The following is a 22,204-nucleotide window of genomic DNA, read 5'->3' as shown; positions in this document are numbered from 1 at the left end:
GCTGATTGCAAATTGAATGTGGTCCAGCACCTCTCCAAAGCTCATTTAAGATATTTGATATTTGAGAGAAAAAGCCTAAATGGGCATGTTAACTTTCCATTTACCTACCTGATTCCAAATTCTATCTCCGTACTCTTGGCCCATCAAAAAATAATGTCTGGGACTGCATTAACTCAGTCAATCAAAGACCCAGCTTCGGAGCTCTGACTTGCTGCCATGTCCTTTGGTCCCACAGAAGGTTGAGGTTAAAAGTGCCCTGCTCAAGAGCACATTTGTATCTTTTGGAAAACCAATTGGAGGGACATTTGACTGTGTGACTTATCACTGTTTTACATGGGAACTCATGAAAGATTTAAAGAAATGATCCTTAACTTACAGAATCTCCATATAGGCCAGCTTACTTAGTTGTTTCCATACAACTTACTTAGTTCTTTCCATAGTTACCAGGTCACACTTAAAACTACATTCTGTCAAATAAGAACAATGTATATGTAAGGGAAAAAAATGGCCAATATTCAAAAGTGCTTCCGGCCAGCTTATGTCTAAGTACAGATTAAGCAGAAAGTACTAGACTCTCACTTAAAACTGTGCTAGATAGCTACCCTTGTGTGGGTATACCTCTTTATTTTACATTGTTTATTTAAAAATTTATCAGGCACATGCCTTTGTCACATCTGCAAGCAAACATGACTATTAATAACTAAACGTTTACAGCAGAAAAGTATTATCATCCATACTTGCCTACACAAGGTCCTTTGGTAAGAAACAAACGTAAGGAACTGAGGGAAACAGAACCAGATGGAGTGGAAGATTGAACCCTCCTGGTTACTCAGTCACAAGGAAAGGGAAGAAGGAGCTTTGTTAGGGGTTTAAAGGCCTCCCTTCTAAATCAGTGCAACAGCCATTGGGAGCTGATGCCTGGCTTTGCTGAGTCACACAATCAACTGACTAGCTTCTCTACTCGGAGTCTCCAGGGCTCTATTGTAAAGTGAGGGTTTACATTTCTCACTGTATATATGAAGATGCCATACTGAAATCCATTACTTTGTATAATAACTTAAGAACTATTCCATATAAGTACCTCATATAATCCCTGAGCTATTTCAATATTTTCTATGTGTATTGTTTTTCTGTTACTAAATTTGTTAATGAAGAAAATTCTATTTATATAAAGATTTTCTTATCATCTGTACTGTAGTCCTGATGAGACTCCATCTCATCACATTCTTGCCTCAGCCTCCCAAATGATGGGATTACGGATATATGGCACCACACTCAATCCAAATACCTCATGCATTGCTTCTGACACAGAAGTTCTCAACATGTGGATCACAGCCTCTTTGAGGTCAAATAATCCTTTTCCAGTGGCCACCTAAGACCACCTGAAAACAGACACACTATGATTCATAACAGTAGCAAAATTATAGTTATGAAAGAGCAATGAAAATAATTTTGTAGTTGTGGGTCAATGTTAAAAGGCTGCAGCATTAGGAAAGTTGAGAACCACTGTTCTAACAGGACATGAGAAGTTTTGCTTAAGATAGACTGTTCATCATTTAAAATGCATATTGCAGTTCTAGAATCTCCTGGCATTTGTCTGCTCATTTGTTTGTTGAGTATCTTCTAGGAGCTAAACCTGATGAAAACACTGTACATAATGGTTGTATGAAGTTAGATATAGGATTTTATCTAGAGAGACAAGGCACCAGGTAAATGCAACATGGGGTAGCCAGAGGTATGATACAGGGCAGGCCACTTGTTCTATACTGGGGAAAAAAAGAAACTTCCCAGAAGATGCCTAGGACACAAGGGACACTAGAAGGAAGGGAGGGGATTAAGCATTGTGGTGTAGAGCCCGTGGTGCTGTATGTCTCTGCTGTACATGAGGGGACCTTGTTCAGTGCTTGGCTCATGGAAGTCACACAGTACTTTTAAAGAAACACATTAACCTGTGGCTGGGAGCATGCAGACAGAAACAACGCATATCTAGGATGAATTGTAGGCTTGAAGGTGAAGGGTAGGGAGTGGATGAGACTAGAGAGGTACTAAAAGATGCTTGTTAAGGATCCATGTATTCCAGTTTAACAAAATGTGTTTCATCCAAAGGTAAAGGCGAAGTGACCTAGGACCCAAAATTCAAAATTTAAAATAAACTGAATAGTTTCCATCCCTTCATTCCCATGTCATCTAAGACCCCAGGTGCAGGGTTCATTGGTTTTCTTTTCTTCTTTTTCTTTTTCTTTTCTTTTTTCTTCTCTCCCATCCCCTCCATTTCATTTCATTTCCCTCCCTCCTGTGTTTATGAAACGTCTGAACAATTATCCTAAGATCCAATATAGCTAAAGCCCAAAAGCTAAAACAAACAAACAAACAAACAGATACACATTTAAGGTAATGTAGCAGCAAGATGGCTCAGTGGCAAAAGCACTTGCTGCCAAGTCTGGCAAACTGAGTTCGGTCATGTGGTAGAAGGAGGTAACAGACTCTCATAGCTGTCCTCACACAAGTGTCCTGACGTACAGTGCACACACTACCAATGGATAAATATAATAATAAAACACCTAAATCATGATTTTTGAAGCATTTTTCCAAGTGACTTAAGCTCTTTGATGTCTTGCACTGACTTATTATGCTTGTATGACAGGAAGGAGGTAGAAGGAAATCTAAATTTTTATAGAAAGTTTAGAAGTAGGAAGTTTTAGTGAAAAGAATTGCATGTGATTCTAGGAAATCTCATCATGATCTCACTTCAATAGCCATTTGCAAAAGAGCCATGCACAGTCTGCATGCCAGAGAGTGTTATTGGAAAAAGGCCCTAGTGACTTCCTGGAACTGCCCTCCCTGTGAGCCGACAGCTTGCTTGGCACAAGCTGGGCACTAACACAGTGTACAGATCCACAGCGTGTCAAGGAGCACTGAAGCATGCAAGGGCTCATCCAAAGGGACATGGTTATTCACATTACACCGTGAGTTCTTTTTGGTGTGTGCGCATACACATGTGTGTGCTTGAATGTGGAGGCCAGAGGATGAATTTGTGTGTCATTCCTTACATGTGGTCCACCTTGCTTCTGGTTTTGTTTCTTGGCCTAGGATCACTTAGTAAGTTAAGGTGGCTGGCCAGCAAGCTGCAGGGACCTGATGATTGTTGCCTTCTCACAGCTACAGTTACATGCCCATGCCACACGCCTGGCTTATTTTCATATGGCTTCCAGGAATCAGGTTATCAAGCTTGCCTGGCCAGCACCTTACCAATCAAGGCAGCTCCCACTCTCTTCTGTCTTCATGTACAATTAAAGTGGGGACATAAGACATAGGTACTTGACAAACATTTCTTACAATGCCATTTCTGTCCCAGGAGCTCAGATTTGTGCAGGAGACCCTTGCATAGATTCTCAGCAGCTTTTATAGAGGTTATTTTGTGTGTGTCTAGATTAAATTATTTTTTTTTCAAATTTTACTACATCTATTGTTAAATAATTTCATTTTTAAAAAATGCAAAATTTATACTAATTATTGATATACTCAAATAATAAACATTGTTTTGTACTATCAAAGAATTGTTCTCCTATAGATGCTAGATTAAGGTTTTTACTTTTAATTTATAAGATGCACCACTGATAGCAGAAGGGTGTGTGTGTATGTGTGTGTGTGTGTGTGTGAAAAATATTAGTCCAAAGCAATTTTGTTCATATAAAATTCTTCAATGAAATGCTTTTGATGAAATGTGCCTCGGCTTACCAAAATAAGTCAGAACATCTTCCTACAATGTATCCAGAACTATGCATCAAAATAAATTTGAAGTTCAAAAGATAGAGAGCTTGCATAACATCACAAAGCCTGGGGTTGACCCCTAGCATCATAAACTAGACATATTGGATGGTGCCTACAATCCCAGAGTTTGTGCTTAGGAGGTAGAGGCAAAGGACAAGAAGTGCAAGGTGGTCATGGGACCACTGAACTCCCTGAACCCATGGTTCAGTGGAAAGGATAAATTCAGTGTAGAAGACAAAGGCTGACATGACTGCCATCCCTGCCTCATTTCATATCACACACTCCATTGCCATGTGCCCCATCTTAAAGCTAATGTCACAAAATACAAACTATTAAAAATATCTACCTATAAGTTCACCAAATAAGACATAGTCTTCTATGTTCTTTGTTTCAGTTTTACAGGTGGTTCAAAGATGGAAGGCAGTCTCAAAATTGCAACTTAGATCATTTCTCAAATAACTCCAGGGCATTAGTCACTGGTAGAAATATTTAGAAATATTTGTGTTTTTCATAGGTAAAATGAAAGCTATATCTATAAATAGGCATCTATTTATTTAGCATTTTGCAAAATCTCAACTTACAGCTATATAGAAAACACAAAAATAATCTCAAATAATGGACCCCAGAATGACAGTGGAAACAACTTAGTTTACCTCACAGTGAAGGAATGGTAGTTTTTGCTTAATATATGGCCATCATTTATTTTTTTAAGTATGTGCCTCCATGAGTTATATGTACCATGTGCATGCAGCAGCCAGAGAGTACTGGATCCCTTGGGACAAGTTACAAGTGGTTGTGAGCCTTCCCATGTAGGTGTAGGAAACTGAACCCAGGTCCTCTGCTAAGGCAGCAAACACTCCTTTCCACTGAGCCATTTCCTTACCTGTCCTCTGATATTTAAACAGCCATGTGTATGAGGACAGCAAACAGCTCATAGCTCCAGGAATTGGCTGTAAAGTGAGAACTCATGATCTATTGTGGCACTTTGCAATATAAAAACCATATGAAGTTTTACTGGACTTTTTTTCAATTTCTGGATTTGAGCAAAGGTATTAATGTATATTAATGCTACATCTTAAAAATAATAGATGAGAAATGTTGTAATTTATAATTATGGTTTGTGAACTTGGAAAAGGGAGGCTTGGGAAGGAGGAAGTGGGGCTGTACTGAATGTAGGGAAGGGAAGCCTGCCAACTGTAATAAAGAGGACAGCTCCTGATGCCTCTCCCTCCCAGGCCATTGTACGGTGCATCTAAGTGCTTTTCACAATCAGTCAGCCCTGTGTTCTATTCTTACATCTTTTCAACATCTTTTATATTTGTGATTTATGCCTGCAGAATAACCAGAAAAGCCACAAACCGTAGCATTCCAGGAGGGGTCAGAACTCAGGTCAGTAAACTTACTAAGTCCAGTTCTGCACTGGGTGCTGTGGGGTGTGGTTTCCAGTAAACACTGCAGCTTGCCCAGCCCAAGCTTCTTCCAGAGCCACGTGGCTTTCTTAAGCTAAACCATGGTGGAATCTAATACTTTATCATGTTTTGGAGAAAGCTGAGGGTGGCGCCTGCACAATTTGATTTGGTGTAAAAATACACACCAAATCTGATTTCTGTTGCATTAAGGCATTCTCTGACAAAATACACAGAACAAGGAATGAAGCAAATTGTGCACCAGGAACATCTTACTAGCTTGCTTCCCGAATACCTGACCACGAATTAAAAATATAAAGTAAAATAAAAGGATCAAACCTCACTTTAATTGAATATTTAATAGATGATTTAACGCTCAAGTTAAGATACATTTTAAATGCTAAATATAAAAATGATTTGTGTTGGTTTACTGGAAATATTTGTAATATAAGCCGACATATATAATAAACTAATATTTAAAACAAATTTACTATGGGGGCCAATGTAATGATTATCTTCAATTTATGAAAACATTGCATTCATCAAACTATAATTTTGACTAATATATAAACTAAGCTTTTATAAACATGAACACATTAGCAGCCGGTTGCCACTGTCAGTAGGAGAAGTATAACTCATTGTTCTAAATGCTTGTTTTCACTTCAAAAGATCCATTGGAAATGGAGAACTAGGAATATTTTCATTGGGAGAGACTCAAGTTAATCCAGAAAGAAGTTCATTTTTCACACAATAGGTAGACTTAGTCTTTTGGAAAAGCAAAGCAAAACAAAACATCTCCATCCTTTCCATCTTGGCCTATGATGTAGATATCCCTAAAACAAACAAATAAACAAACAGCATAACTCCGAGATTGTCAAACAGGAGCATGACATGTTTCATTCCATGTCCTTAGAAGTCAGGTCAATACAGGAAAGCTAGCAAGAAGGGAAACATGCCCTAAATTGTCTACTGAGTAAAAAGGGCAGAGAGTCACTTCACTTGGTAATTAAAACGAAATACATGCATACATACACACATACACACATTTTAACATTCACCTAAAGGCTTTAAAAAAGTGAAATGCTTAGCAAGACTAGGAGAAGCTTGGTAACCATTTGACCACAAATCACCTGGAAATAATGGTAAATAGGTACTTTGCAGTTCTAGATTTGTTACTTCTTTGGAATATTTTGAATTGACTTCACTTCTTGGAAACCTTGAAACTGAGATCCCTGAGGAAAGTCTAACTCACCCCAATCTAGTGCAGCTGCCAACATTAAACACTTTCCACAGAAAAGGAAAGCCATGGATTGGTTGCACTCTCTTCCAATAGAGTGAACACCTCAGATGTATGGCACTAGGCATGCCACTCAGGCACGCAGGTGATTGGGCAAGTCTGTACTGCATTACAGGTATTTTGCCATGAATGCCTGAAAGAGTTGTATGCTGCAAGGGTATCAGGTTAAAATGTAAGCAAACGAGACCATCCAATCTCAGCAGATTGAAGAATGAATCAGCAGATTGAAGAATGGCATAAGGAAAGCCAGTGGCATAATAACTCCACAACTAATCACATGGCGTCAAGATAGAGATCAGAGAGGTTAACCATGGAGACTATTTATGGATATCAACATAAAAATATCAAACTGCATACTTCAATATAATTTTCAAATGTCAAACACTTAATAATTTGAATCTTAACGACTTCAGCTTTAATTCAGGAATTCTGTTTTTTAAAGTGGTGAATAATATCTATATAAATGTAGAGAGAATATCTTGTTTATTGTATGGATGGATTACTTGTCAATTGGAAAGTCTATGGCCTATGGGTTAGGCAGGAAATAGGAAGTGGGATATCTGAGAGGCAGAAAGAGTTCTGGGATAGAGCCAGGCATGGGAATATCTGCTTGGGAAGACCCACCCAAGAAGATATGAGGTGACAGATACATGATGGTACCTAAACACAGGTAACCAGCCATGTGGCAGAATGCAGATTAAAATAAATGGGCTAAGTTGTGATTATAGTCAGAGAAGAGTCTAGCTATATGGCCAAGATACTTGTAAATATATTTTGAGTCTGAGTCTTATTCTGGGAGCATGGGGCTGGGAGGAAGAACCAGGCCTAACTTCTACACGTAAGTCCATGTTTAAAAGCTAGAAACAGAACATTGATGGGGTCTCTAAATTATAAACATCTCAAATGAAGCTAGGAGAGATGAGAAATCAGATCACTGGACAGAAGTTAAAGAAAACATTAGGAAACTGACTTGAAATAGTCACCAAATAGGAGAGACTTGTGTGAAGAACCATAGCAATACACAGACAGTGTTTTCAATGAGATCTGAGCTCTGGTAACCACAAAGAGCTTTGGTCATTGTTTGGTCTAAAAGTAAGAAGGTAAAATTTCCTTCTTTTATATGATATGAAGAAAGTATATATTTTTTGTATGGAGTATGAAGCACTACTATTGCCTTTAACTGTTTTATTTAGCTTTAGCTTTAAATTTGACACAGCCAAGAGTCCTCTGAGAGGAATATCTCCATTGAGAAGTTGCTTATATCAGATTGTCCTGTGGACATGAGTGTGAGAGGTTGTCTTGATTATTAAATGGTGCTAGAGGGTTCCAGGCCACTGTGGGCAGCACAATACCTAGGCAGGTAGTCCTGAGATATATAAAAAAGATAGCTAAGCATGAGCTTGTGAAAAGTCATTAAGTGGTGTTCTTCCATGGAGTCTACCTACTTCTATTTTCCTGCCTTGAGTTCCTGCCCTGATATCTCTCAATGATGGACTGACCTGGAAGTATAAGCCAAATGAACCCTTTCCTCTCCAAATTGCTTTTGGCCAAAATGTTTTATCACAGCAATAGAATTAAACTAGAACACAAGCTGGGTTCACAAAGGTAGAAAAAATGATAACCTAATAAGGACATGAAATTTATAAACAAGTATAACTTTACAAGGAAGGTGTCCAGCATACAGATGGATAATTTGACAAATACTAGAATTGAATTTCTCTGTTTCCTGTTTCTTAGTATTGGAAATGTCTGAGTTCTCTCTAGATGATGCTTTGCCCACCAGGTCCTGTTTTTCTCCAGTCTGCTCTAGCCACACTTTAAAGTCCCATCCTGACCAGGCCTTGGTGGCCTGCCTCTGTCACTGTGCTTGCAACATTCCCTATGGTTTCCCCACTGGTGTCTGCTGGGTCTTTCCAGAAGTGGAGTTAGAGGAACAAAGGCAGACTGGAGAGCAGCATTTCTCAGAGAAGAAGGGCACACATGGACCTTGGCAACAGGAACTCTCTTCACCATATAGACCAAACAAGATATCCACTGGCCTCATGGAAACTCTATAGCAAAGATGGCCATTAACGGAGGCTTGCAGTCTGCACAGGCTGGTATTGACACCCTGTTTATCCACTGTCCCAAGGAGTATGACTTTGATCTTGTTTGGGGACTGATCCTGAAGTTGACAACTGGAGTTGTACACAAGAGGGTATGTATCAACTACCTCATGGTGGGATGTCTTCCTCCCGGATTAAGGGTTTAATGAGTGTACAGTTTCATGTTGAGTATGACATGGTTTTACAAATAACACAATTATCCCTACTTAAGCCCTTAAAATTCATGTTCTGACAATCACTGGTTTTCTATGCCCCCACAGAGATGAGAACTTTAATGTCTCATACCACACTATCCTTGTGTGTTCTTAGATATCTGCTTTTCAGAAGCTACGTCATGTTCTTCCGTGAAGGTTACTTCACAGCTTGGGATGGAAAGGGTCTAACATATATTCAAAGAAGCGATAGGTTCAAAAGATATATGAATGGGTCTATCAGTTGGATTCTCAGCCTGGTCATTCTCTATTCTGGCATTAATATATCAAGTGATATACCTTGAATATATCAAGGAGAATTGTGGAGTTACATAGATAATTTAAATATATTTTAAATATTGGTGACTATTGGATGCTGTATGAAAAAAATGGGCTATCCTAAGCAACATTTTGGAGTCGTGAATCCCACCCCATTGTGAGTATATAATATGACCCTATGTGTAGATGATCTCTTTGTGTTCATTATTTCCCTCCAATTTTTATTATCAAATCACAGATTGGGAAATGTAACATCAAGGCTTTAAACTTAAGATACCATTTGTATATTCTGTATTATATAATGCACAATTCCATTGAAGGATTTTATTTTATAAACCTTTGGGGACTGAGCTTAATAGTGTGAACATTTTCTGTCTATTCTTTTCTCTTCTTTTCTCTTCTCTTCTTTTCTCTTCTTTTCTTTTTCGCTTTCTTTTTCCATGGATGTACTGGAATTCACCATGTAGACCAGGCCATCCTCAAACTCAAAGAGACCCACCTGTCTCTGACTCCTGAGTGATGGGATTAAAGGCATGTGCCACTACTGCAGATTGACTTACTATCTTCAAATTAGGCAACATGGTTTCCATAGTGACCTTGTGCCTAAGGTCTGAGGACATTGGGATAAGAGCAAGTGGGTGGGAAGAGAGACTCCTTCTTTGTGGGTGGAGACAACTACATCAGGTTGGGAAGTCAACGGTTGGGCATGGAGGAGGGAGCTGACACGACGGGGTTTCCTGAATTAGTTGGGTATTACTGGGGAAGGACAGATACAGAGTGACTACTATTCACACTACTAAAAAGATTTTTTCTAAGGGAGGGCACTGCACAGAAAGAAACAATGGGTCATGATTAGCAGAGCATGAGAGAAAAAATACATATATATATATATATATATATATATATATATATATAAAACCAATGTCTTCAAGCCAGCAAGCTTCATATTTCACCTTATTCTCAGGAAGCTTGATATGTATTATCCATTTTTGCCTTCAGATACCATCAAGATTATTTTTGGTCTCTGTGTAGGTAAATTTATCTTGAACTAAGTAAGCGAATTTGAATAAATGCCCCTGAACTTACATGTTAGAATATAACAGTCACCCTGCAATGGCCACTTCTGTTCTCTTCTGAGTTTCAGACAAGTAACTTGTCATTTTGCATTTCTTTGTTCTCCAAGCAGAGTTCACAGCTCCATGCCTGCTACTGCCACTCATCAGCCACCAGTTCACGTGTAAGACAACAATGTATGGCTCCCTCTTCCTGTACGGGAGGTTGTCTGCTGCTAGGATAAAGCTGGATAAGTGAACGACTTGAGAGGCAGGCGCTTCATAGCATTTTAGAAGAGGCTTCACTCAGCACTGTGCAAGTAGCACAGTTAAAACTCTGCGTCTAACTTAACATTAAACAAATGTATATACGGCCTTCTGAACCTCTCCAGATCATTCCAAGGGTAAAATGGGTAAATACATTATCACATATTTAAAATGTAGAATTGATGATTCAGTTTGAAGTCTAAATTTTTTTCATGGGACATTTTCTTATAGGAACAGGGTTTCCATGACACAGGGACCATGGAAGAGTCATTTCACTTGTAGACGACCCCTCCTTAGAAATCACTCTGTACTCCAAATTGTGCTACCTACAGAATATGCATAAAACTTAATGCCTGATTTTTGGCTCAAGGAACTTTATCTTTACTTACACTAAGACTATTTTCTGAGGTTGGAATCTATACCAGTATTATCTAATGGAATTACATTCATTGACTTAAATGTCATAGGAAGAACCAACCTAACAAAAGGGTGGGGTGGGGCTGGGGAGAAGGTTTGGTGGGTAAGATCATTTGCCAGTCTTGGAGAGAACCTACATTTCCAGTACCCACATCAGAAGGCACATAACCATCTATGACTCCAGCTCCAAGAGACTCACACCCTCTTCCACCCTTTACAGGCATCTCACACACATGGCATACACGTTATAAAACAAATACATATTTTATAAAATATATACATATAAATTTGTTTTTATTTATATATAAATAAAATTATAAATTTAAATAAAAATAAATGCAGAGGAACAGACAGTTCAAGGTTACGCTTACCTACATAAGGAGACCAGTATAAGGTGACCCAGGTCTCCCAGGCTATGAAGGTTCTATTTCACAGGGGTAACTAGTGACAAGAGAACAGAACAAGCCAGAAGTTCCTGGAGAACAGTAACACAGGATTGGAGTGAAGACTGAGGAACCCACATTGTGGCATTAATTCCTTAATGAGGAATGAGAGGAGAATCAGGCCAGGCTGGGGCCCATGTTCTGTCAAACTACAGATCTTTGAAAAATGCATAGACAGATAATGGCAAATAAACATGTAAGGAACTGCTTGGAAGAGTGATCAGCTAGACTCCTATGTGTGTCTGTGTGTGTGTCCCCGTGTTTCTCTGTGAGTGTCTCTATGTGTGTCCCTGTGTGTGTATGTGCATTTCCACGTGTGTCCCTGTGTGTGTGTATGTCTCAGTGTGTCCATGTGTGTCTCTGTGTATGTCTGTGTATGTATGTGTTTATATCTATGTGTGTCTCTTTGTGTATGTCTATGTGTGTTCCTTTGTGTGTATATATATATACATGTTTCCATGTGTACCCATTTGTGTGTGTCTGTGTTTTTCCCTTTGTGGGTGTGTATGTCTCTGTGTGTCCTTGTGTGTTCATTTGCATCTGTGTGTCCATGTGTGTGTGTCTATGTGTGTACTTTTGTGTGTGTACATATGTGTTCCTTTATGTGCATATGTGTGTGTGTGTGTTCCTGTGTGTCCATGTCCATGTGTATGTATCTCTCTCTCTCTCTCTCTGTGTAGAGTGTATGTGTATCTGTGTGTTCAGGTATATGTTGTGTGTGTATGTGTGTGTCTCTGTGTGTTCATGTGTGTGTGCCTGAGTGTGCAGATCTGTTTTGTGTACTGAGCATGTCCCTAGGATGGTGCCTTTAGGAAAACAAACTTCAGTGTGCAATGAAGCCTGGCTGCTAAAACACAGAAGTCAGAGGTCAGCTGATTATTCCATCTTACCTTTCTTTCTAACTAGGAGTTGGCTGGATCTTCAGAAAAAAATTTCCCACTGCTCACCTGCTTATTCATCTATTCAATAAATACTTCCAACTCACTGCTAGGTGAAAGAGTGCTTTAGGTGCTGAGAGAAAAGAACAGATTGGCCTCGTCCCTGCTTCTGAATGACTTGTGTCAAGAGACCAGCCTCAGTTCCACAAAACAATAGCACAAAACACATTGATTGCAGCAAGAGAGTCTAGATCACTTTTTCTTTGTCAATACATTTAAATGGGAGTGTGGACAATAATCAATGTGCCTGCAGACTATTATCAAAGAAATATGTAACTCTGTTCCTTGAAAGAGCCAGGCTGGAATTCTGACAGCTAAGACTTAAAAAGATGACAAAATTTCTAGACTTTCATTTACAAGGTTAAAAACCACCAGTTTCAACCTCTGTGGGAAATGAAACAACTTTTAGACCAAAAAAGGGAGAGACTCTCCATCTTTCAAGAGGCAATAGAATCACTAAGACAATTCACAGAAGCCAGAAACAACAGAGGGATTCTGCAGAACTCATAGGTACAAAGGCTTAAAGATGAGATGTTTCAGTTTTATATGGAACTAAAAATAAAATAGGGAATACATTAAGCCCAAACTACCTCTAGTTTCTTAGGGAATGGTATATAATGTACACTAGATGAAAAATAACTTTTTACTTATCTTATGCATGAATATCTTGACATTTAAACGAGATGGTTTATTGACTGTTTCAGTGCATACACATAAAGGTTTCCTCAAACCTATTGCTTAGCCCTTTCAACTAACATGTTGATGCTAAAAGTTCTCTATTTTTAACATTTACCAGTTAGCTTTTTCAGTAAAATTCCTTAGATTTTTAACCACTAAAATCTACATAAGCATAAATTTATATTTCAAAGTAAGACCTTTAGAATCAAGTGCATTGTTCGTTCAATGGCTAATGATAGTACACTCAAAGCTTTGTAGAGATTAGTTGTTAATACATGTTGATTGATTTGATCTAGAGGTAGTTCTTCTTCTTCTTCTTCTTCTTCTTCTTCTTCTTCTTCTTCTTCTTCTTCTCCTCCTCCTCCTCCTCCTCCTCCTCCTCCTCCTCCTCCTCCTCCTCCTTTTCCTCCTCCTCCTCCTCCTCTTCCTCCTCCTTCTCCTCCTTTGTTGTCATCATTGTCATCATTGTCTTCATCTTCCTCCTCCTCTTCTTCTGTTTTATGATTATAAGTTTATGATGTTAAAAAATAAAGAAGCAGAGAATAGACGCAAAGTGTGAGGTTGGACTACAAGTAATGCTTACCATCAATGACTCAGAGAAGCCCCCTCTTCTATAGGTTCCACATCTTCCAAGAATTAGTGCCATTCACTGGGAACCAATATATTACTCTAATGAACTAATTAGCAGTAATCATACTTTGGTGCTCACTAATTGGGTTGCGATCATTATTTGCTGTGCAGCAAATTTGTTACTGTTGTATAGAGGACCTATGGTATTTGTGTTTATCTTGCATCCTGAAACTGTACTGGGTTTATTCACAGTAGTCTTGGTATAGTCTTTTGCAAACAGAGTTAACTTCACTTTCTCTCATGTTTGCAAGTATTACTTCTTTCTTCTGCTTGATATCTCTTGGCAAAATTCATAGACCATAAAGAACAAAAGTGGTGAGAGTGAACATCTTTTCTTCCTCATCTGTTATGATGTGAGGTGAGTGGTGAGTTCTGGATGCTTCTCTTTAGTCATCACACATCACACAATGGTTGTTTCTTAGTTTGGTTGGTTGGTTGGTTGGTTTGGTTTGGCTTGGTTTTCTCCACAGCATAATGGTATGAAAATATGTCTGTCTAAATAGATTTTCATTAAATGGTTTAGATTATTCAAAGAATTTCCAATACACTAAACTGAACTAGTGTTGTGGCCATTATTATTGCCACGTTATTCTGGAAGGCTGGGGATAAGGAGGGCAGGTTATGGACATGATGAAACTTGAAAAGAATACATATATAAAGACAGAGAATTCTTCCTGTAGTTCCTGAAAAGAAAATCATATATAATGGGATGGCATTTGTGATCCTAGTGAATAGCTGGATCTAGTGAGAGGGGCTGTCTCAGAAAACAAGACGGAGAGTTCCACAGGTGTCAAGAATGAGACCTGAGATCATCCTCTGGCCTTTAAACATTTGTGCACACACACACACACACACACACACACACACACACACACACACACACACACAGAGAGAGAGAGAGAGAGAGAGAGAGAGAGAGAGAGAGAATATAAAGGGAAATAATTTCCAAAATACATTTGATAACAGTAACATTTCCTGTTTTTAAAACAATGAGTTCTGGGCTGGAGAGGTGGCTTAACAGTTAAAAGTACTGGCTATTCCTGCAGAGGACCCAAGTTTGGTTTCCTGCAGTCACATAGCATCTCACAGACCTTCCTAACTCCAGTTCCAATGTGTCTACTGGCCTCTTCCTTTTCAGGCACTGAATGTACACAATGTACAGACATACATGCAGGCAAAATCTTCATACACAATAACAATAAATAAATGTTAGCAAAAGTGTCCTACTCTGAAATATATTTGATATACAATTGCTTACTTAAGCAATTTTTAAAAAATCAGAATGTGCTTAGTGTGAAAATGCAAACTCGGATAAAGGTGACCCGCCCTCATTTGAAGCACAGATGTGCAAATATTAAGACCTCAGATTAAATACACACCGTGTAACATAAGAAGATGCTACAAAACAAGTTAGTTGCAACATGATAGCATTCAAACACACCTTTCTTAATTTTTACATCCCTAGATTCTTGGTCCTTCCTATATCTACCTTGTACAGATCATTCAAGAAACCTAGTGATTTCCTTTCTAATGAGAAATGAGATGACCATGATGTCGCCCTGCATTTTCTTTGGTGTTACAGAAACACACTGATGAGCCAAGATATTTATAAGGGTAGTAGAGATTAGAATGTAGATCCCCAAGGCATTCTATAATATATCTATGACCACAACAGAATCCAGATTTTCCTTAATAGCCTGGTAATGACACAAGAAATGCAGTGAATGGGACTCATGAGGAAATGCTACACTGTAAAATTTGAACTCTCCAACACATTCTGAGTACTATGAGAGCTCTACTGAGAGGAAGCAGGTTAACTGCTCAACTTACTTTTCAGAGGTGAAGACTTCCCCACATACTTTAGCTCTAATTCTTCAGCCTGCTCCATCTTGGCTGAGATCCGCATCTTCTCACAGATGCTGTGCTCTGTCACTGGATCTGGTTGACTACTCACTGGTGTGTTTCTCAGACTCTTCATGTGCTGTTGAACTTCAGCCAAGAGGACAGCTTGTATTGCTTCAGTTACCTGAGGCAGTTTTTATTTCCATGAATTATATAATGGTATTCCAAATGATTAGGAGTCTTATAAAAAATATCCAAAGCCCAGAATTTGGATTTGAGTTCTTCCATAAGTAATATCCCAGTCTGGTAAAAATAATATCAAACATCTCTCCTTGTGAGTAACAGTAATGAATGCAAAGACTTATAGCTACCCAAGCTGCAGATGTGGACACAACCCTAAGTAAGTGACTTATACCACCCCTTTTAAAACTCTGGGAACATTCCAAAAGAGCAAGTGGGACATTTATAGTAGCCAACAGATAGGGTGAAGAGCTACAAAGTATTAGTCCCCAGAACCAAAACAACTATCAACCATAGTTACTTGCACAGGGCCCACTCTAGAGCTACCCTATGAACAATCAGTCAGGGGCCTTATCTTTTGCCTCACCAGTATTTACTATTGGTAGATTCTGGGAAAGGGACATCACTGTCTTTAGACGTGTGCCAACAGCTTAGCCCAACAGTCTCCCACAGGCTCCACACCCATACAAACAGGCAGGAACTTGAGAGTGAGCTCTGTGTGGAGGAGGTAGGGTGGACAGGATGGTAGGGATGGTGGAGATGAGAGCTGTCAGGATTCATGACACACCTGTGAAACTATAAACTAATAACAACAAAATAAAATAAAATGTAATAAGGGAAACGTCTAGGTGCAAACACCAGCCTTGCATTCTTTTGAAAATGTAAGATTCTGAAAATGCACTAGAGGGAGTTTTATTATTCTGTTTAATGCTAATGCTTATTTTTCTCAGATGGTGCAGAAAACTTGTGCAACATTTAGTGCTACCAGCAAACATGAGGGGCTCAAAGAAGTTAAAAGATGTGAATAGGGCATTGTACAAAGCTGTCTCTAAAGCAGTCAATTTCATGTAAGGAAATCCCTCAGAAAAGGCCAATTACAGTCAAGACACAAGTAATAACTATTTCTGCTTCATAGAGAATTCCCATCAGACAAGGGGTTACCTCTTCTAGAATTAACTCACCTCCCCTGGCTACTCTTCCCTGCCCCCACCATCCTGTATCCTTAAGTAACATCAGTATGATTTATCAGACTCCTGCCTCTACACTAGTTTTGGTGAAGGGAATGTTCTAGAAAGTCATCTTGCAGGATAAGAATAACTGCCTACTTGAATTTTCAAAGACAGAGATGAGCTTCAGCGCAGGAATCTCCTCTGATAACATGAGGCATGAGGATGATGTCATACCTGTACAGATTGATCTTTCCAGCAGGAGATTAGCTTCAAAAGTGAGAGGTCAGCCTCAGGTGTGTGACACTCATCTCTACCTAGAAATGTAGAGAACACATTTTATTAATGCAACCCACAGTCAGTCCCTGATGCTGTCTGCACACGAATACCACCTAGGCATGCTCGTTTCACAAACACCAGTGCTCAGGCTCAGCCATTCAGGGAGTGTGATTTAGCAGTTCCAAGGATGGGAATACGTAGCCAGTTACACTTTGTGAAAATAACTCAGATGACTTTTAGGTACAGCCAGAATACTCAGACAAACACAGACACATGTTAAAACACACTTATTTTTATACTTAACTTGTTTCTGCTTCTTTGCCAAACTACGACAAACATGCCAGATTTTTCTTTGAGTCCTCATACAAAGAGCTCAGGCTTGCAAAGAGTCAGCACCTATCATAGGTAAAATCAGGCTCTGCTGGTTTGCCCTTACCCAGCCATGCATCCCCTACCAACAACCAAAATACTGATGCTTCATGCTGTCTGTGAGGCACTGTTAGTTCTAAGACTATCGTCTTCAATGCACGTTCTGCCTTTGCCTAAAGTCAAGTAGGAAGCTCTGACTATGAGAAAGGCCTTGTTCTATTTAAATTGATCAATACAAGGACCAACTGTTCACCACATAAAAGAGCAATTAATTAAAAAATAAAAGTGCCTTTTCATTAATTGAAAAATGTATGTATAATCATCTAAATGAAAAAAATATCAACCACTTAAGGTACCATGCAGGTCTCAGGTCCTAGGAGGGAATAGGGAAGCATGACGGGGCTTCCCCATGGGAAAACTGCAAATATAGCTGTTTATTAAAATCCAAGTATTAATTGATGACTGACATTCAAGAAACAACTATTGAGATTAGTGTTTATCAATTATATTTTCTAGGAATTATCCTATATAGAAACAAGTTTCATATATATTATGTTGTACATGTAATTTCCATTAAATTATATTAGTGATCAAGGAATAGTGATAGAAGGAATATACTGGCTATAAAGCAAATTAAGAACATAAAAGAAGTTGGTAATAAGTGCTTGGCTACTATTATGTTTTTTCTAAAAGAGTACACAGTATGAATTTGAAATAACCAGTCATGCTACACAAGAGCTGTGTCCCAGAACAGTCTCGTTCTCAACAGACTTTCCACATCTCCTCAGGTGCCGCAGAAGAGATTTTCTTTTGATCTCTCTCTCCTCCTCGTCTCTAATCTTGCTGACCTTGTGACTCACCTTCAAAGCTAAGTCTTGGTCTCAACTGTAACTACTTACTGGCATCGTGGGGCATTGCACAGTATGCTTTAATGTGATGTTAAAATTTTAATATGCTAGAGAGACCAGAGCCAACTTTTCTTGGCAGTGTCAGGGAGTCGTAGAATTAATTGCAACTTCGGGGGTAAAGATGAAAAGAAAACATCCCAGCCTTGTCAGCATTACTCAGTCACCATTTGTGCTAACAGGAGTGGGCACTGGTTCCTGTCAAGCCTTGAAAAAGAAAACTCTGATGTTATTTCACTTTCCAGGGTTTGGCTTTAAAAATCAATTGTCAAGAAGCAAGTCTTTTCTGGTACCTCTCCACTAATTCCATCTCTCTATTATGAAAAAAGTATCTTTTAATTGTCTCTAATTTCAACTTTGTGTATATGTCTCTAATTTCAACATGTGTACATATATGTAACTATGTAGGTTCGAGTTGAACATTGAGTGTCTTACTCAATTGCTCTCCACTTTAGTCTTTGAGACAGAGCCCCTCACTCAACATGGAGCTTACTGACTGACTAGGCTGGCTAGCCAGTAAGCTTCAGGGGTCCTCTTGTCTCCCTTCTGCCAGCTATTACAAGCATGTGCTGCCATCTCTGGATTTTAGGTGGGTGCTGCAAATTTGAACTCAGGTCCCCATAATTGAACAGAAAGCATTTTACCTACCCGATCATCTCCCTGGCTCTCTAATTTAATCTTAACGGTTACAAATGGAACCTAAACACCAATATTATTCGTGACACTAGTTCTCAAGGCTGTTGAGATGCAGACCCACAAGAGAAGCAGGAACATCCTTGGATCTGGTTAGCTCTTCCATCTTTACAGAAACCTGTATGTTAAAACTTAAATTTGAATCCTTTTCCTATTCCTACAAACATTTAAACTGAGGAAGTAACCCTATTAAGAACTTCTATATATGAAGAAAGCAGGCAACTGGTCAGGGGCTGTCCACGCAAAAAAAGAGTGATCTGACAAAGAGACAAGGAAAGGGAGTGACAAGAGTCATATCTGTAAGCCAATGCTGTTTCTTGGGTTATCAGCTGTTTGACTGTCATTGATCCATGTAACTTTTAGGAACCCTGTCGTGCACCCCAAGCCCAAGGATAATGGAACATTCTTACACTTTTAATGCAAAGGGATTTTTATACATCAAGTGAAACTTCATACACATACCAGTAACAGAATTCTTAGAACATACCAGAAACCAGGACTCCATAGTTGACATTATTAGTAAACTCTCCTAGAAAGAACTTTAAATGTTCTTTTTAATAGCCCAGTAGAGCCACTATGCACTGCAGCTCGGCCATTGCTTAGCTCCAGAGGTGCCATGTGCATCAGGCCATGAACCTAATTCTCATTTCTATAGGGGTTTGATAAAAGTAAAAGACATTCCCAGGGGTCTATACAGAGTGAGCCACAGTGCTGGTCCTTAATCTCCACTCTCCCATTTCATTCATAGATCAACCACAGTTGTAGTCAGTATGCATCCTTTAAGTCTCCTGTCTTTCGAACTTCATTATAACCTAATCAGAACAATCGCATGGTTCTTTCTAGGCACCAGATATAATAATGAATGATACTGTCATAGAAATGGAAATGATCATTATTAGTAAGGAAATAAAAAAACATATGGAAAATGGTACAACAGGGGAAGAGGTAGGATGTTATGGAGGGTGGGTGGGGCACTGGAAGAAGACTTGGAGGCTGAAGATGAATGAAAGAACAGGAAGTGGGGCCCTGTGGACAGCAGGGAAATAACAATCAGGCAAAGGCAGAGCCAGTCTAAGGCCATAAGACCTACTTGTCATGTTGTTTAAGGATAAAGAGGCAATAGTAAGTGTAACTTCATTCTGGACTAAGACTTGATATGGGAGTGTGCAACTTAGGCAGGGCCTTGGGTTAAGGGAATGATGTAGCTTGTATTCTAAGGGAAAAAAGTCACTGGAAGTGTGTGTGTGTGTGTGTGTGTGTGTGAGAGAGAGAGAGAGAGAGAGAGAGACAGAGACAGAGAGACAGAGAGACAGAGAGACAGAGAGACAAAGAGATTTAGGAAGAGAAGACTCCATGTGAGAATAGCATATAGAAGGCAAAGGTAGGAGGAATTGTGCTTGGGGACCCACTGTAGCCATTCTTGTGACAAGTACATCAGGGTGAAGCATATGTGTGAGCACACATGGGGTGTGGCCCTGAGTAGTAAGAAGCATCAGACTCTGAATGACTGAAAGAAGAGAAAGTGAGACAATGGCCTCAAAATTCTGGACCTGAGCAACAGGACTGAGGGAGAGGTCCCTGGGATGCTAAGACTTGGAGAGGCAAATTTGAGATGCATCGGCTATTTGGCATCAAAACATAATTTAAAGGCTGAGATGATGACTCAGAAGAATTTGAGATTGTTCAGCGGATAAAAATAACCTTCTAGAGTAGCTGGAGAACTCTCTGATGGTGGCTTTTGGGAAGAGGTGGGAGTCATAAAGCTAATGAACTTCTAGTAAGCCACACAGGACTTTACTATCCAACCATTTTCTCCACTAAGTCTCAGCTCCTGGGGCATCTCTGGATGCATAGACCTGTGGATGCAATCTATGCATTTTACAATGTTACTTATTGCCACCCAGTTATAGAATAAAACCATTATTTTATAGGAAAAAATACATCAGATCATATCTGTGTCATTAACTCACTTACCATTTTTTAGATGACCATAGAAGCTTGATATATTCAAGATGTCACTTCCAGGGAATCTCATCTTATTGTGTACAGACTCCATTTTGAAGGGTCTGTTGTGGAAAAAAAAAGTTTTGAGGTAAAACTTTTAGTGTGGCAAACTCTTTGAGAAAATAAACCGGAGATGCATGTTCAAGACTACCTTAGTAAATAGGGATTAGACCATGAATTATTTTCAATATTATCTTCTACACTTAATTTGTCAACTTTGATCTGTCTACATTCTCAACTGAACTTCAAATATTACCTCATCAGAATGAACTGTGACCCTGTTTTACAGGAGAAGTCTTGCTACTGTAGAGCAAGGTATCTGGCTACTGATTTAAGAATCCCAATGTTGATGTACACCAGGGAACTCTCCCCAGGTACCATCAGGTTCTGTGCTACCCATTGTTCCTCACACTGCCAGGGATGCTGTCACAGGCTGTTTCTCCAGAATTCAGTACAGTCACACACCTCATTGGTAAGGATTATTTCAGCCTGCACAACTACAATAAAGTGTTGTCAAAATAGACAAATTTGTTGGAAGGATTTGATATTTCCAGTAATACACTATTTTGATTTCTCAATAAAATACACTTCCCTGGTATTTGTAGATCAAATTCAGCGTGGCAGATTTAGAACAATTCTCATCCTGGCACCTTTATTCCAGAATTGGTTGGAATGGGTAGTTAGTGTTTTGTTTTGTGATAAGTTCTTACTATGTATCCCTGGAACTTCCTATATAGACCAAAGATCACCCTTCCTTTGCTCTTGTTCCTGATGGAATATTATGATTAAAGACATGTGCCGCCTTCCCCTAGTATTTTAATAGACATTTTTGAAGCATTTTTAGTGTTGTGGTGTCTTTTTAAGACCCTTTAATTATGAGCATACTGAAAGCCGCTAGATCCTCCCACAGGACCCCAGACAGTTTTTTCACCCCAGATTCTATATTAAGAACAAACCAGTGTCCTGCATTCACTTGATGGAATCATAGAGGGGTGGGCGTGGGTGGGGTGTTGATGGTCCAAGAGTTTGAGAATTTGAAGAATTTTTAGCATGGATCATTCCCAAGTTTACTTGGTAAATGAGGAGAATAAAGTCTAGGCAGGCTAAGTGGCAAGCCGGAAAGCACACAGCAGCACCCCCTCTCCTATGTTTTCAGGCTCAAGACTGGTAATATATTTTAAGCATACATTATTGTCATGGAAATGCTTAGTAAGAGAAAGAAAAAGGGTTGTTTTTAAGTCTACCTTAATTTTTCTGTTAAGTATGTTGGGCTGGGTAGGATTCGGATGTTTAAGATGAAAGAAGAAAGTACAGTCAAATTGTGCATATGAGGCAGAAACTCCCCAAATCTCTATATTCTCCATATGAACACCAGGAAACTGGCTATTCAGAGCCATAGCAGCATTGTGGTGTGAAGAACACAGAAGTCCATGAGATCTGTCTGGATTCCC

The 22,204-nt window shown here is 39.2% G+C and overlaps 1 protein-coding gene across 1 annotated transcript in view; it reads right to left on the bottom strand.

Moving 5' to 3' along the window:
• Wdr72 (WD repeat domain 72) overlaps nucleotides 1–22,204 on the bottom strand; it is a 164,871-nt gene that overhangs the window by 50,013 nt on the left and 92,654 nt on the right. The window contains exons 16-18 of the mRNA XM_028773615.1: nucleotides 20,724–20,815; nucleotides 16,741–16,820; nucleotides 15,305–15,500 (exon numbers count right to left, since the gene is read on the bottom strand). Of these exons, the coding sequence (XP_028629448.1) occupies nucleotides 15,305–15,500; nucleotides 16,741–16,820; nucleotides 20,724–20,815 (368 nt within the window). The remainder of the gene's footprint in view (nucleotides 1–15,304; nucleotides 15,501–16,740; nucleotides 16,821–20,723; nucleotides 20,816–22,204) is intronic.

Source organism: Grammomys surdaster, unplaced genomic scaffold (genome assembly GCF_004785775.1).
Source record: "Grammomys surdaster isolate TR1022 unplaced genomic scaffold, NIH_TR_1.0 231, whole genome shotgun sequence".
Taxonomy (NCBI): domain Eukaryota; kingdom Metazoa; phylum Chordata; class Mammalia; order Rodentia; family Muridae; genus Grammomys; species Grammomys surdaster.
This window is presented reverse-complemented; position numbering and strand designations above follow the sequence as displayed.